The 13,426-nt window shown below is 55.2% G+C and overlaps 2 protein-coding genes across 2 annotated transcripts in view; both read right to left on the reverse strand.

Annotated features, from left to right (window-relative positions):
• Positions 1 to 5,214, reverse strand: part of LAPTM5 (lysosomal protein transmembrane 5) — a 104,942-nt gene extending 99,728 nt beyond the window's left edge. The window contains exons 1-2 of the mRNA XM_016217164.2: positions 4,796 to 5,214; positions 3,620 to 3,672 (exon numbers count right to left, since the gene is read on the reverse strand). The gene's annotated coding sequence lies outside the window, so the exon portion shown is untranslated. The remainder of the gene's footprint in view (positions 1 to 3,619; positions 3,673 to 4,795) is intronic.
• Positions 5,215 to 5,443: 229 nt separating this feature from the next.
• Positions 5,444 to 13,426, reverse strand: part of SDC3 (syndecan 3) — a 31,593-nt gene continuing 23,610 nt past the window's right edge. Inside the window, exons 3-5 of the mRNA XM_087820528.1 lie at positions 12,392 to 13,005; positions 10,361 to 10,652; positions 5,444 to 9,420 (exon numbers count right to left, since the gene is read on the reverse strand). Of these exons, the coding sequence (XP_087676654.1) occupies positions 9,254 to 9,420; positions 10,361 to 10,652; positions 12,392 to 13,005 (1,073 nt within the window). The 3' untranslated portion in view covers positions 5,444 to 9,253. The remainder of the gene's footprint in view (positions 9,421 to 10,360; positions 10,653 to 12,391; positions 13,006 to 13,426) is intronic.

Consider the following 13,426-nt stretch of genomic DNA (forward strand, 5'->3'; position numbering starts at 1 on the left):
ACACACCTATGTCACCTGGCATCCTTGAGTTCTGACTTATGTGCATCCGTCATTGCGACAGAGGTCAGCTGAAAGTGTCTGGGCCAGGCAGAAAGGGAGTGGCGGTTCCCAGAAGCTCCCAGGAGCGCGGCGGCCTTCTAGGAACTGTGGCTGAGGAACCACAGTGCCAGTTAGTACTCATTCCACAGCTTCAGATTTACTTGGAATCCTAAAAATAATGTCAGAGCTGTGCTTTTTATGTCAGTTTTTCACTCTAGAAACTGTCTGCCTTGTCTCTGGGAAGAGAGATTATTATGTAGACCATATGCCCAATCATTGTTGGACTATGTTTAACTAAAACAGCCTCTGATGGGCCTAACGAAGACGTGAGGCTCAGCCCCGCTCCTTCCACGTCATGGCTGTTCCCAGGCACCTGATTCCAGGACTGTCGGGTCCTGGAATCAGCCTGTGTGTCCTCAGCCTGTGTGTCCCCCAAGGGCCAGGACTGTACATTTTTTAATTCTGTATCTTGGCACCCGGCCCAGTGGCTGACACACAGTGGCTGTCTATTAGTATTGGGTGAGTGATTAAGAAACTAGAATGAATCACACGGGCTCCAGGTCAGGTTGCCTGGGTTCAAATCCTCACTCTCCCACGTGCTAGCTATATAATTGTAGACACGTTTCGAAGAGCTGTTTTCTCACCTGTAAAGTGGGCATATCAATAGTATCTGCCTCATGGGGTTATTAGGACATCTACATGGAACACTGTATGTAAAGGACCAGACAGAGCCTGGCCAAGAGTAAGTGCCCAGCAGGCTCATCACTGCCATCATTACTGGGGGGTTGACTTGAGTGTCTTATAGTTTAGCTCATCAGATTCAGAGAAGAAAGCAAGCACCATGAAGTGGAGTGGTTCAAGGTGACTGCTGGCTAATAGGTCCTAAGCATTTGCTACGCACATGTATGAACTCAGCTACCCCTCGGGACTGCTCCATGAGAAGGGCACTATGATTACCCCCCTCCCCCCTTTACCCCGAAGGAAGCTGAGGCATGAGAAGCTAAGTAACTGGCTTGGGATTCCTTAGTCAATAATAGAGGAGCCAGGATTCAATCCAGAACAGTTTGAAAGCCCCAGGATATTTCTTAACTTATATGCACACAGCTAACCTCGAGAAAGCTAGAGACCTGGGCCTTAAAGGACAAGCCAAAACAGAGGCACCTTTGGTGGGAAGGACCAAGAACTTTTCCCAAGAACATTTCATTTTTTTTGGAATGACCAAATCCAAAAAAAACCTCCCTCCTCCCTCAGATTCTCTTACTCCCCACCTTCCTCACCCCACCTCCTCCTCTGGCCTCTCTTCCTTCCCTTACCAGCCCCAATGACTAACGCTGCCTGGGAGCTCCCAGAGGGAACTATGCCTCAGTTTCCCCATCGGTAAACATGAGAGTAATGAGTATCTAATACCTCTCAGGGTTTATGTAAAGACTAAGTTTACTAATCTGCTTGGGCTCTCATATACTGTAGCCTGGGTTTACTGGCCTAAACAAGAGATTTATTTCCTCATGGTTCTGGAGGCTGGAAGCCTATTTACATATTTCCAGGAAGACATGATAAAGGTCTGGACTTGGCCGGAGGCTTGAAAACAGAGGGAAATGACCAAATCCAATGTCCTTCAAAGTCAGAGGACAGACGTGAACAGTAAACAAGACCGAGGAGTCTTGGGAACGTGTTCTGTGAGCCATGACACACTGCCTGCTGCCCTCAGGGAAGGGCTTTCTGTTCCTCTCTCCGGCAGAAGACAAACACTGGGGAGGGCAAGAGCCGGTGCCTGGGCACGCATCACAACTGCACATCACAACTGCACAACAGCTTCACATGCACACAGCTTCACATGCATCACAATTTCACATGCATTCTTTCGTCAGAGCCATTCTCGAGTCAGTGTTTGTAAAGGAGAGGACGCTGGCCATCTGGAAGCAAACATAAAGCTGGGGAAGATATGACGTCGCAGAGTTCATGGAATGGACAGTGTGAGGGGCAGGGGCCTGGGCTCAGAGTCAGAAACCCTAGCTCCGCATCTACTGGAGGTGCCACCCTGGCATTCCCCATGCTTCTCTAGGAATCAATTTCCTTTCTTTTTAACATTTGAATATGGAGAATTTAAAATTTAACTTACAGTGGATAAAATAATGAAACCCTTATGTGCCCATTACTCAGCTTTTGCAATTACCAACTCCACTCCTGTCTTGTTTCCTGATCTCCCCCCACTCCTCCTGCATCATTGGTAAGCCAGTCCCAGATGTGCTACCATTTTGTCTGCAAAGATTTCAGTTACTATAAAGATAAGGACCCTTTTTAAAAGCCATTAACTGCAGGGCCATTATGACAGCGAAGAAAGCATCGACAACGGCTCCTTTATCAGAAACAGTCACTCAACGTTCACATTTCCACTTGTCTCATAATTAGCATTTTTTAAGAATTTGTGTGAACCAGGATTCGAATCAAGTTCCACATTGATTAGTTGCATGCCTTTGTCCTACAGAAGTGTCCCACAGTGTGGGTTTGGCTCATAGGATCAATGCTTTTGTCTGTAAAATGGGAGCAATCATTCTCTCCAAGAATTAACCGAGATACTGTCTGTGATAGGTGCTGACCATTGGAAGGTGCCCACCAATGTCACATGTTAATATACCTTCTGAGCCTTTCAATACCCTATTGCTTCTGTTTTACTGATGATATAACCGCGGGTCAGAGAAGCTGAGTAACCTGCCCGCACTCACACAGCTAGCTGATAGCAGAGGGAGGAAGGAAATGGCGTGATAGAACTAAAAGAACTCTGACTTCAGGTGGAGATCCAGGTTCAAATCCCACTGACCCCCTTTCATAGCTTTAGGGCCTCAAGTTTCTGCTCTTTGAGCCTCGGTTTCCTCATCTGCGAAAAACGGCCAGCAGGCCAGACCTTCGTGAGGCTAAAATGAGATGCTAATGTGAGAGGAGCCCCCATGGGGTGCCTGGCACAGCCAGCCTCGCCCCACCGCTTCTGCAGCCCAGCCTCCTTCCTGGCTCCAGGCCTGGAGGTGATCCACCTGGCCCCTCGGTCCGCCCCAGCCCCCCCTCAGGCCCGCAGAGACCGGGTGGGCGGCCCTCGGAAGCTGAGCACACTCTGTTCTCAGGGCAGCTTGGGCAGGCGGCTGTGACCTCTTGGGCTCCAGTAAACAATCAGCTATTCTCCCTCCTTCCCCCTGTTTGCTGCCCATCCCTTGGGCCCAGGAGTCCAGCGGGAAGTGCTCCGACTCCTAGCAGCGCCCAGCCCAGCCCTGCAGCCCAAATGCATGGTTTCCAGGCACCAGCCTTGGCTCTAAGAAGCCTAAGCCTAAGTCAGAGTTCATACCAGAGCTGACATCAATATATATATTTTTTTGACACCAATATTTTTATGTCTACTCAGACTCCGTGTCATTTACTCACTCAGTAGGGGGCATGCTGGGTCCTACAAATAATACAATAACAACAATAATAGCCCAAACTTATATAGTACCTATTCTATGCCCTAGGCACTGTGCATATGAGGCAGGTACTATTATTGTTCCCATTTTACAGGTGAGAAAATGGAGTACTGAGAGTTTGAATAACTCACCCACAGTCACGAGGCCCATCGGTGGCAGAGCTTGGATTTGAATAAAGGTTTGCCTGTGAAAAGACAGACATTACAAAGAGAGGGATTTAAGTCCAGCTGTTGGCTGCTACATGTGCCAAGCTTTGGGCTAGTTGCTTCAATATATTATCTCATTTAATCCTCACAACAGCCTCCAAATATCAATCTTATTGTCCACATTTGAATGGGAGGAAACTGAGGCTCAGAGAAGTTGACATTGGGCCTAAGTGCACACAGCTGGGTCCACTTGACTCCAAGATCGTGCCCTTTCCCAGCTGGGAATAACATATGGATGCACAGCATTAGAATGCAAATGACAAGGGGATGGGCTCCTGCAGGAGAGAGAACTACAGGCCATAGGAACTCAGGAGGGTTGAATTATCTTCTGAAAGCTTCTTGGATGAGGGGTCATGTGGAGAGCTAGGCCTCGAATGATGGCAAACCCACCCCTCGCATCAGAGCAGGCTTCTAACTGGGGCCCAGTCCTCTGTTAGGACCTCAAGGTGGCAGGGCTGACCCGTTTATAGCTGTGCAGACTGACTCCCAGGGGACAGGTTGTCTGAAGTCCCACAGGGAGGCCCCAGATGCTTGGTCCCTTAGCTGTCTGGCAGGAGGGGCTTGGAGGTGGTGACTGAGTTCATTACACAGTCATGAAACTGGTTATTGCCTCCCCCCTCCCTACCCACCCCCAATAGATGTAAGTGCTCTGAGGGCGGGGGCTGGTCTGTCTTGGTGGCCTCTCATCATCCAGGGTCATCATCAAGCACAGGGTCTGGTACAGGGTGGGTAGTCAAGAAACTTTAGTGGAGGGAGGGAGGAATGGGAAAGATCTTGGACCAAAATCGGGAACCTTAGACTCCAAACTACCCTAGACATCAGGACCCTGTGTGAGCACATTTCCAGAGGAAATATTGGTGGGACATGAAAGGTCTCCCTGGAGGAGGGACGTTTGTGGCATCTTGCTGGGGGCTGGCCTGTGGCAGGGGGCAGAGCGCAGTGTGCCCCAGAGAATGAGGGCTGGAGAAGGGAAACACCTGAGAGGCGGCCTGGCTGAGAACAAGGACGGGCTTGCCGTCAGGGAGCGACCCACTGGTGCCAAGATGCACACAGGTGTGCCAGGAGGCACATCCCCACTGAAGCCCTGAAGAAGGGACTTACACCAAAGGGCCAGGGCTGGCTCAGAAGTCCTCCCAGCCCTGTCCTTGCCATCGCAGGAGCCAGTCTGTGCTTTCAGGCTGTGGGACTCCTCCTGTCCTGGGTTCTGTTGTTCCGAAGCCATCATCCAAGACCCTGTAACCGGCTGACTGGGCCAGGCACTGTGCTAAGTGTCCTCCTCATGTAATCCCTGCCACACTCCATCTAGGGGATGCTGTTCGCTGTTGTCCCACTTTACAGGTGAGAACGCTGAGGCTCAGAGAGACCAGGTAGCTTCTCCAGTCAGGGCGGGGAAATGTCACCTGGGCCTGAAAACAGGCCAATCAGATCCCAAAGTCATCCCACCTCGCCAGTCCGATTCCAATATCCTGTGGTCCCAAGACTCCCTCTTTGTGGCCTGAAACCACGGTTCTTCCCCTGGGGGTGGACCACAGGGCCCCCCACCACCACCACAGCCTGGCCCCGGCCCAACCACGACCTCACCAGTCAGCTCCGTGGTTTCCTGAACACTCTCAACCAACAGCGGTTTTTACCATAATAGTTCCCACAAGGGGTTGCTGGTCAATTCTCCTTGCTTGGCTCAAGTCCAAGGGGGACCGTGGGCTGCCCTTCCCCAAATGACCTCTATGTTTATCTCAGACTCTGGCGACATCATTTCAGCTTAATTTTATTTCCTCTTATAAATGGGCACAGCACGGGAAGTGTTAAAAAAAAAAAAAAAAAAAATCAAAAAACAAAACAGAAAACCCCAAAAAGTTCCTTCACAAGGCTAGGACAGGTGAGCACCCACAGCGGGCAGCGCCTTGGTCGTTTTCCAGTCTTTTCCCTCCACTTTCCCTTAAAGTTTTGGCCATGAACTCAGGACAGGTGTGGTTAATAAACAGGTTATGGGGAGAGAGAGGGCAGGGAAGGCCTGGGGCAGGGAAGGACAAGCTCCCACCCACCAGGACAGGTTCTCGGAGGGCTCTGTACAGGAGAAAGGACTCGCAGGAGGGACATTGTCTTCAGGGGGCTCTCTGGAGCCACACTGCCTACAAAAAATATTTACATGCATTCGCCACACTGGGGCCAGGTGCACTGAGCTGCCAGCTGGGCACCTAGGGGATGCTGGGGCCATCAGCCCTTAGACAGCAACTCCGGAGCCCAGTCTCCGCATCTCTGTAAATCTGTACAGTTTATGAGCTTCTATTTACAGGCAGGAGGCCTGGGGAAGCAAGTCCAGGGTGGTGGCTGTCAGAAGAAACAGAGAGCTGAGGAAGCGGAAGCCACTCCTGACCCAAGACAGAGATGGGTTTGCTCCCTGTGCCCAGGGCCCCAGCTGGAGGCTAGGACGGATGACTTTGCCAACCCCAGGGGGGTTCAGTGCTGAGCACCCCAAGCCACCACCCACAGACCTGCCTGGCCCGGCTTTTCAGAAGGTACCCCCTCTTGCGCCCTAGGAAGATGTAGCCTAGCCCCAGAAATCACAACTGGGAGTGGTCCAACCTTCAACTCCCCAGCCTGCCTCGTGCTCCCTGGCAGCCTAGGCCCCAGAGGTTCTCAACCCACACAAGCTCCCTCTCCTTTGGCATTGGCCCTGCTTCCAGGAAATGCCAGGGCCCACCAGGCACCCTCCCCAGGAGCACTGGGGTGTCTGGGGATCTGTCGGGGCAGGCCCTGCACCCACATTGCACCTAGGCGAGCTCCAGCTCGTCCTTTAAACCGACCTCACTCTTGGATTGCCTTGCCCGGCTCAGGCTGGACAGAGTGGATTGGGGCTGGCTGGACTGTTAAACTTCATAATAAAGCCTGGATATTTGTCTCGGGACCAGGGCTCAATGAACGAGTCCCTCGGTCTCCTCTCTCAAATGCTAAGGACACAGAGAAGAGGCCGGTGCCAGAAGGTTCAGCCCTAGGTTAAAAGCCAGGCCTCAGATGTGAGGAGCCAGGCCTGCTGGGGCTGGGCTGGACCATGCTGGCCACGCCAAGCCCACTCCAGCCAGCCTAAGCCTGAGCCATGCATCCTGTGCTGGACCTGCCCTGGCTCCAGCCCCTGCCTCAGGTCTCCTACATCAGTCTCAGCACCCTGGGCTTCCAGGGAGCCAGGTCCTCTCTGCTCCATGCTCTCTGGTTTCTCAGCCTTGGCCTGCCCAGGCCTTCTCACCAGAGCTGCTGCCCCAAGACAGCAACCCACCAGGGATTAGAGGAGAATGGCTGGGACTTTGGTGTCTCCCACCCTGTGCCCCAGCCCTTCAGCTTCAGGGGTGACTGAGGCCAGGCCACCTGCTATAGTTTGTGGGCCCGGGATGTCTCTCCCCATTCCCATCCCCCTCCAAGGCTGGGACCAGCTGGGCTCCTTACAAGCCTCCAGGCCCTGCTGAGAGGGGTTTTGGGGTCGGAAAAATGGAGCCCCAGACTGGAAGACGGTGGGACAGGCTGTGGCAGCCCCTGGAACCTCGCTCTCACCGCCTTCGGCACTCCCACCCCTCACCCAGCAGAAGTCTGTTGCCAGTGCATCTTGAAAAGGGGACAGAAATAAAACCTGGGTTCCTGGCTTTACCTGGCTTGTAGGTGAGGGGTGGGGGTGTGAGCACCAGCCAACTACCGAGCACACCACATCCCAGCTCCAAGAGCCCCCGCTGAGCACACCCCCCAAAGGAGATTTGTGACCCCCACATTTAAAACCCATGGAAGTGGCCCACTTGCAAGGGTAAAGAAGGGGGAGTGGGGGGGGGCCATGACATCCCTGCCCCCACCTGCTCTCAGCCCTCGGCCTGGGGCGCCGTCTGGATGGGTTGCTTCCAGCTGCAGGTCCATTCAGCTGCAGCCAGAACTGCCAGGTTGTTTGGCCAAATAAGCAGACAAGGTGTCTACAGGGGAGGCCGGTGGAGGCCCCCGGGGTAGGGCTGAGGTGGGCCTGGAGAGGCCAAGGGGAGAGGGTGCAGAGGGCCCGGGCGGCAGGGCCCACCCTCACAGGCACTTTGGAGACTTGTGTCCTGGGAGGCAGAGTTGGCCCCTAGCTCAGAGCAGGAGAGGGACACAGGGAGACCAGGAGCCAGACCACACGCTCCCTCCCCATCTGGGGCCTTTGGTCCTGGGAGATCCACGCCCCCTCCCTAGCCCGAGGCCTAATTCCAGGAACCAGCCTGCCTTCCTCAGCAAGGCTCCCCGATAGTGGGGGACTGGCCCCAGACTAACCTCTTTGCAGGCTACGGAGAGGAGGGAAGCAGGCCTGGGCTGTGCAATGCCCTCAGGGGCAGCGTCCTCCCACACCCCACTTTATGGGAAAGGCAAGTGCCCACCTATCTTCCTCCAGTGTGAGAGCGGGGCTGTGTGGGGTGAGACTGTGCATCCACGTGGGATTGTGTCTTGACACGCCGGGGTTGGTGGCAATGTGGCTGGTGGGGGCACAATGGTGAGGGACTGAGAATGACAGGGCAATTCAGGGGACCCAATATGGGCTGACTGTTCTGGCTTGATTCCACCCTCCCCGGTGAGCCTGAAAGCTAAGAATGCGTATGCTGACAGATTTCGTGTGTATGTGGAAGGAGATGAGACAGAGAGGGGAAGCAGGCCACAGAGTCACCACTGGGTGACAATGACTTGTGACTTGCACTGTTGTAAGCATTTGGGGATGCGTGAGAAACACGAGAAGAAACGTCTTTGGGAGAATGTGTATCTGCGACATGTCTAGACTGACGGGGTGGTCAGAATTGCTTATGATTTCGTCATTTCGTGCTTTTGACTTTGGATGTGACAATATGTGTGACATTGTGGGAGATGGTGTCTGTGCACAGTCCACTTGCAAGAGGGAGGTCCAAGCAGCCTCGCCCTCCTCACAGTGGCTGCCAGGCACTCTTGGGAAGCTAATTCCTCAGGGACAGACTGGGAAAGAGGTGAAGCCTTTGGGTGTATGTGCAGTGGGCGGGGTGAGGAGAGTGACCCCACAACTCGGGACAGGCTAGGATAAAACAAGCTGGGATAAGGAACACATTCTCACCCGGGTACAGAGGGGCCCTGGCACAGAAGCAAGAGGTGGCAGTGTCTCGATTTCAAGGGCTGAGCTTGTAAATGCTTGTCCTGGAAACCAGCCTGAGTCCCTCTCTGCCCTTAAAAGAAGACCTCAGCCAGCCCTGTGGGCCAGGTTGGAGTTCAAGCCCATCTCAAGCCCACCCATTCTTCCACCAGCCGTTCAGGAGCTTCTTTCCTCCTATCCACCTGACAGGAGGTCCTGAAGCCCCAGGCTGGTGGAGGACAAGAGATGAGCTCGTAAGGGCACAGTCTAGGGCAGATGGCAGCGCCCCCTGTGCCTCGGGGAAGATCTGTGTGAGGCTGGCAGTCTGGGCAGACCTTGGGAGGGTGGGCAGAGATGAACTGGGGCCAGGCTTCCTCCCAGGCCTGGTCCCAGACCAGGGCTGGTGGGACAGGCCAAGGACTGGGGAGGGGGCGACGCTGAGGCTCTGGGGAGGCACTGTGGCTCCGCTAGGCGTAGAACTCCTCCTGCTTGTCAGGCTTCTGGTAAGTGACGCTCGCCTGCTTGGGCTCCTCCAGCGTGTAGCTGCCCTCATCCTTCTTCTTCATGCGGTAGATGAGCAGGGTGACCAGGAAGGCAGCGAAGAGGGCACCCACCACCCCGCCCACAATCACAGCTGTGGAGGAAAAGGGCAGAAGTCACACCCAGGGGAGGGGGGAGGGGTGGGGGGGTATGGCTTGGAGGTGAGCAGAGGGCCTGGGGAGGGGGCAGGGCCTGAGGGGTAGGGGCAAGAGTGGGGAGAGAGGGTGGAGAGACTAGAATCTGAGACTGGAGTTGCAGTCAATTCTAATTGCTGCCATTTACAGCCCTCACTGCAACCTGATCAGTTTTAGTCGCCTAACACACACTAACCCATCGAAGCCTCGTACAGCTCAAGGATGGTGCTACGGTCCCCATCCAATGGAAGGCACTATCAGTCAGGGGATGCTCCAGTACTTTATATACCATTTGGAAATAAAAACTCTGCCAACCAAACTATGACCCATCCCAACCAAAGGAGTTAACATATGAACAGATGTGCACTGAGAATTGATTAAGTACAAAATGACTATCTCCATTCTACAGATGATGAAAGGGGAGCCCCGGGAGGTGAAGGACCTGCCCAGGGCCATGCTGCTCCTCCTCAGTAGGGAGCAGGGTCTGCACCTCAAGTCCACACTCTTCAGGAAACTCAGCCAGGGAAGGTCCTCAGTGACTGGGGTCAAGAGTAGGGGCAGATCAACCCAAAGAATGGGCTCAGAAATTAGGACCCAGGGGGTGAGGTCTGGGGGGTGGGGGTAGGGGTGGGGTCAACCAGCATGGCCCAAAAAGCAGGGGTCAAGGGCAAAGTCTGGAAAGGGGTCAGAGGGTGCTGAGGAAAGTGCTGGAGGTAAGTAACACGAAGTCAGAATCAGACCCTGGGATAGGTGACAGTAAGGGGAGGAACCAGAGGGCAGGTCCTGGGAAACTAGGCTCCTAGAAAACTCACACCCTGACCATCCTCCAAGGCTCCTGGAGGACAAACTAAGGCCCGACCAGCTGCCCCACCCTGAGCTCCTTCTGGGCCCAAGCCTCACCTACGAGCACCTCCTTCCGCTCCAGGATGCTCTTCTGCGGCAGCTGAGCCGCTGAGCTGCCCGAGTCGATGGCATTGTCCAGGAGGCCAGGGCCTGGGCGAGCACCCTTGGGCAGGTTCCCGGTTGGAGGTGATGGCTTAGCTGCAGCCCCACCTACGGCCACCACCTCATTGGCTGTGTCTGGCTGCGTCGTCTCTTCCTCCGGTAGCTCAAAGTCCCCACTGGGCCCGCCACTCACTGGTACCTCTGGCTCATCCCGGATGGTGGTCAGGAAGGACTCTGGAGTTGGGGTCTGTAGGGAGGACGGCATGAGACCAGGAGCCAGGCCCCAGCCCCCCCTGCCACAGGGCAGCCCCCCCCCCACACACACACACACTGGGCTAACAATTACCAAGCACTCTCTATGTGCCAGGCACTGTGCTAAGTGCATTATGGGCATTTTACCCTCACAACATGTCCATGAAGGAGGTATTATTAAGCCAAATTTACAGAACAGGAAATAGCTCACAGAGGTTAAGTGACTTGTCCAAGAATACACAGCTAGTAAGTGGAAGAGAACTAAAATCCAGATCTATCCAATTCCAGCAAATGTGTTTCTAATCATATACTACACCGTCAACATCTGTTCTCACCTGGCCACATGCTGTCCCCACCCCATCTCTGTCACTTCCCCCTCCAGCTGCCTTGGGGGATTCCTGTCGAGTTGCTGTTAGGGGACTGCTGGGTGCAACTGTTACATACTTGGGCCTGGTCCCCAATCCACGTGCCGGGGGCAGTCCGAGAGCACAGATGCAGAGTATGGTACCTTGTGGGCAGGTTCCAGAGAACCAGCCCAGTGACCATGAATCTGGATGGCTCCCACCACGTGGGGCAGGGCCAGAGCTGGGATCGGGGCAAGGATATAGAGGGTGGGCCTGGTGCCTGAGCTGAGAGGCAGTGTGCAGAGGCTGTGCCAGCGACCTGATCTCGTCACTGTCTGCCTTCCTGCCTAGCCAAGCACCTGAGGAACATCAGGCTGCCCGGCTGCTCAGGGGATCGGGGCTGCCTCTTCTGGGGCTAACGCTGACCTGAAGGCAGCTCCACAGCCCACAGGCCCTCCTCTGTGAGGCTGGCTGCAAAGGGCTTTAGCACCCCATCAGTGTCACCATGGACCCTCCTTGTCCGGCATACCCAGCAAGGACCAAGCTACTTCTCCCATCTCCTTGACTCCATCCATCCCCGACATGCTGACCTCTCCACTCTCTTCCCTCCAGTCCCCTACCCCCCAACCCCCACACACACCCAGGCCTCTGGAGCCAACTGACAGGTTCACATCCTGACTCTGCCACTGCTGGCTGAGTTCTGGGGAGAGTGGCCTTGCCTGTAAGGGAGGGTGACACAGTGCCAGCCGGGGCTGGAGGTGAGGAGAGAGGAGATGACACAGGTGACATGCACAGCACTGAGCTGCCCCCCAGCTACAGCGGTCCCCAGGGGCAGGGTGCCTGCTTAGTCACCCTCAGACTACTAATAACAACAATGACTATGATAATAACACCCAAGCCTGTGGTGTGTTTCACTACCACCAGGCACTGTCCTCAGTGCTGGACTATGTCAGGGAACTTAATTCTCTCACCACTATGATTTAATTCTTATTTTCTCCCTTTCACGGATAAAGAAACAGGTACAGAAGGTGTAGACAGGACAGGTGACTTCCTGAAGTCACATGGCTAACAAGTGGCAGCGGAAGAATTCTAACCCAGGCTGCCTGGCTCCTGAGGCTGTGAACAGAGCACAGGCCCCTCCCCCACCAACACACAGCACCCAGTTCCTTCCCCAAGCTTAAGACCCAGCCAGGTCTCTCTTCCATCCCCACCTGTGACTCACCCAGCCGGGGCCCTCCAGCCCCATGGCCCTCTCACCCTCCCCAGCCCTGCCCAGCTCATCTCCAGAACCTCCCAGTCCTCACCTCTGCCCAGCTCCACCCTCTCCCTGCCCCAGGGCCTGACCCACTCTCCTCTACTCTCACTCCCTGTCCTCTCCTAGCCTGCTTACCTGAGCCACCTCAGTTGGTCCAGGGGCAGTTGTCCCCAGGGGCAGGGTGATCTTCTCAGGGATGTCAGGCTCCTGGGTGGTAGCTGGCCTGGGAAGGGCCCTTGGCCTAGAGGTAGCTGTACTGACCAGCCCGGGTGTTGGAGCCTCAGTGTCCAAGACAGCAGCCGTGGTGGGAGGTGAGGGCGCTGCTGGGGTGGTGGCCCGGGCCGTGGCTGCCGTGGTCAGTGGAAGAGGGAGAAGCCTCCGTATGCTGGTGGTCCTTATGACAGAGGTGGTGGTCGCGGAGGGGGCTGCCACAGGGATGCTGGGAGTGGCGGTGGCCACTGTGGCAGGCACCAAGGCCATGGTCGGGGCCCCTGTGGTCGTGGCAGCAGTGGTAGCCATGGGAGTGGAGATGGTAGTGGCTCTCTGGCTGGGCTCTTCTGGGACCTCTGTCACCACTGGGAGGCTAGTGGCTGGTTCTCGAGTGGGACGCTCAGAGGGGAGCTCTTCAAATGGGGTGTCCACGGGCTGGATGTCCATGGTGGGCAGCACAGCAGGTGTGGTGGACACTGCCAGGGCTACATCTGGGCTGAACCGCATGGCTGTCTCAATGCCTGACTCCTGCTCGAAGTCTGAGGGGTGGGGAGAGGAGAAAGCTAGAAATCTGGGTGATTGTGAGGGGCCTGGGCGTGAGGATCCCAGGTAAGTCATGGCCATCAAGATGAGCGGTCCCCACTCTTCGCACAATGTTCCCAAGACAAGATGAGGGAAATGAGGAAGGCACTGTCTGGCCAAAGGTTACTAGTTGGCCAACGGCTGGTTCCCCATTCCTTTCTGCCCAGCCAAAAATTCCTCTAGGGGACCATCTGTTCCAGGAAGTCTTCCCTGACTACCCCAGCCCACCCAGCCTGGAGCTTCTAACAGGCTGAATCCAGGCAGTGGTAACCAAGGGCCTACTGGCTACAAATCTCGCTAGAGGTTGGGGAAACGGGAAAGGCATTCTGGGAAAAGGCAGTGGGTACATCAAGGGCTCCCTGAGGTGCAGGCAGAGGG

This window comes from Miniopterus natalensis, chromosome 9 (assembly GCF_054644295.1).
Source record: "Miniopterus natalensis isolate mMinNat1 chromosome 9, mMinNat1.hap1, whole genome shotgun sequence".
Taxonomy (NCBI): Eukaryota; Metazoa; Chordata; class Mammalia; order Chiroptera; family Miniopteridae; genus Miniopterus; species Miniopterus natalensis.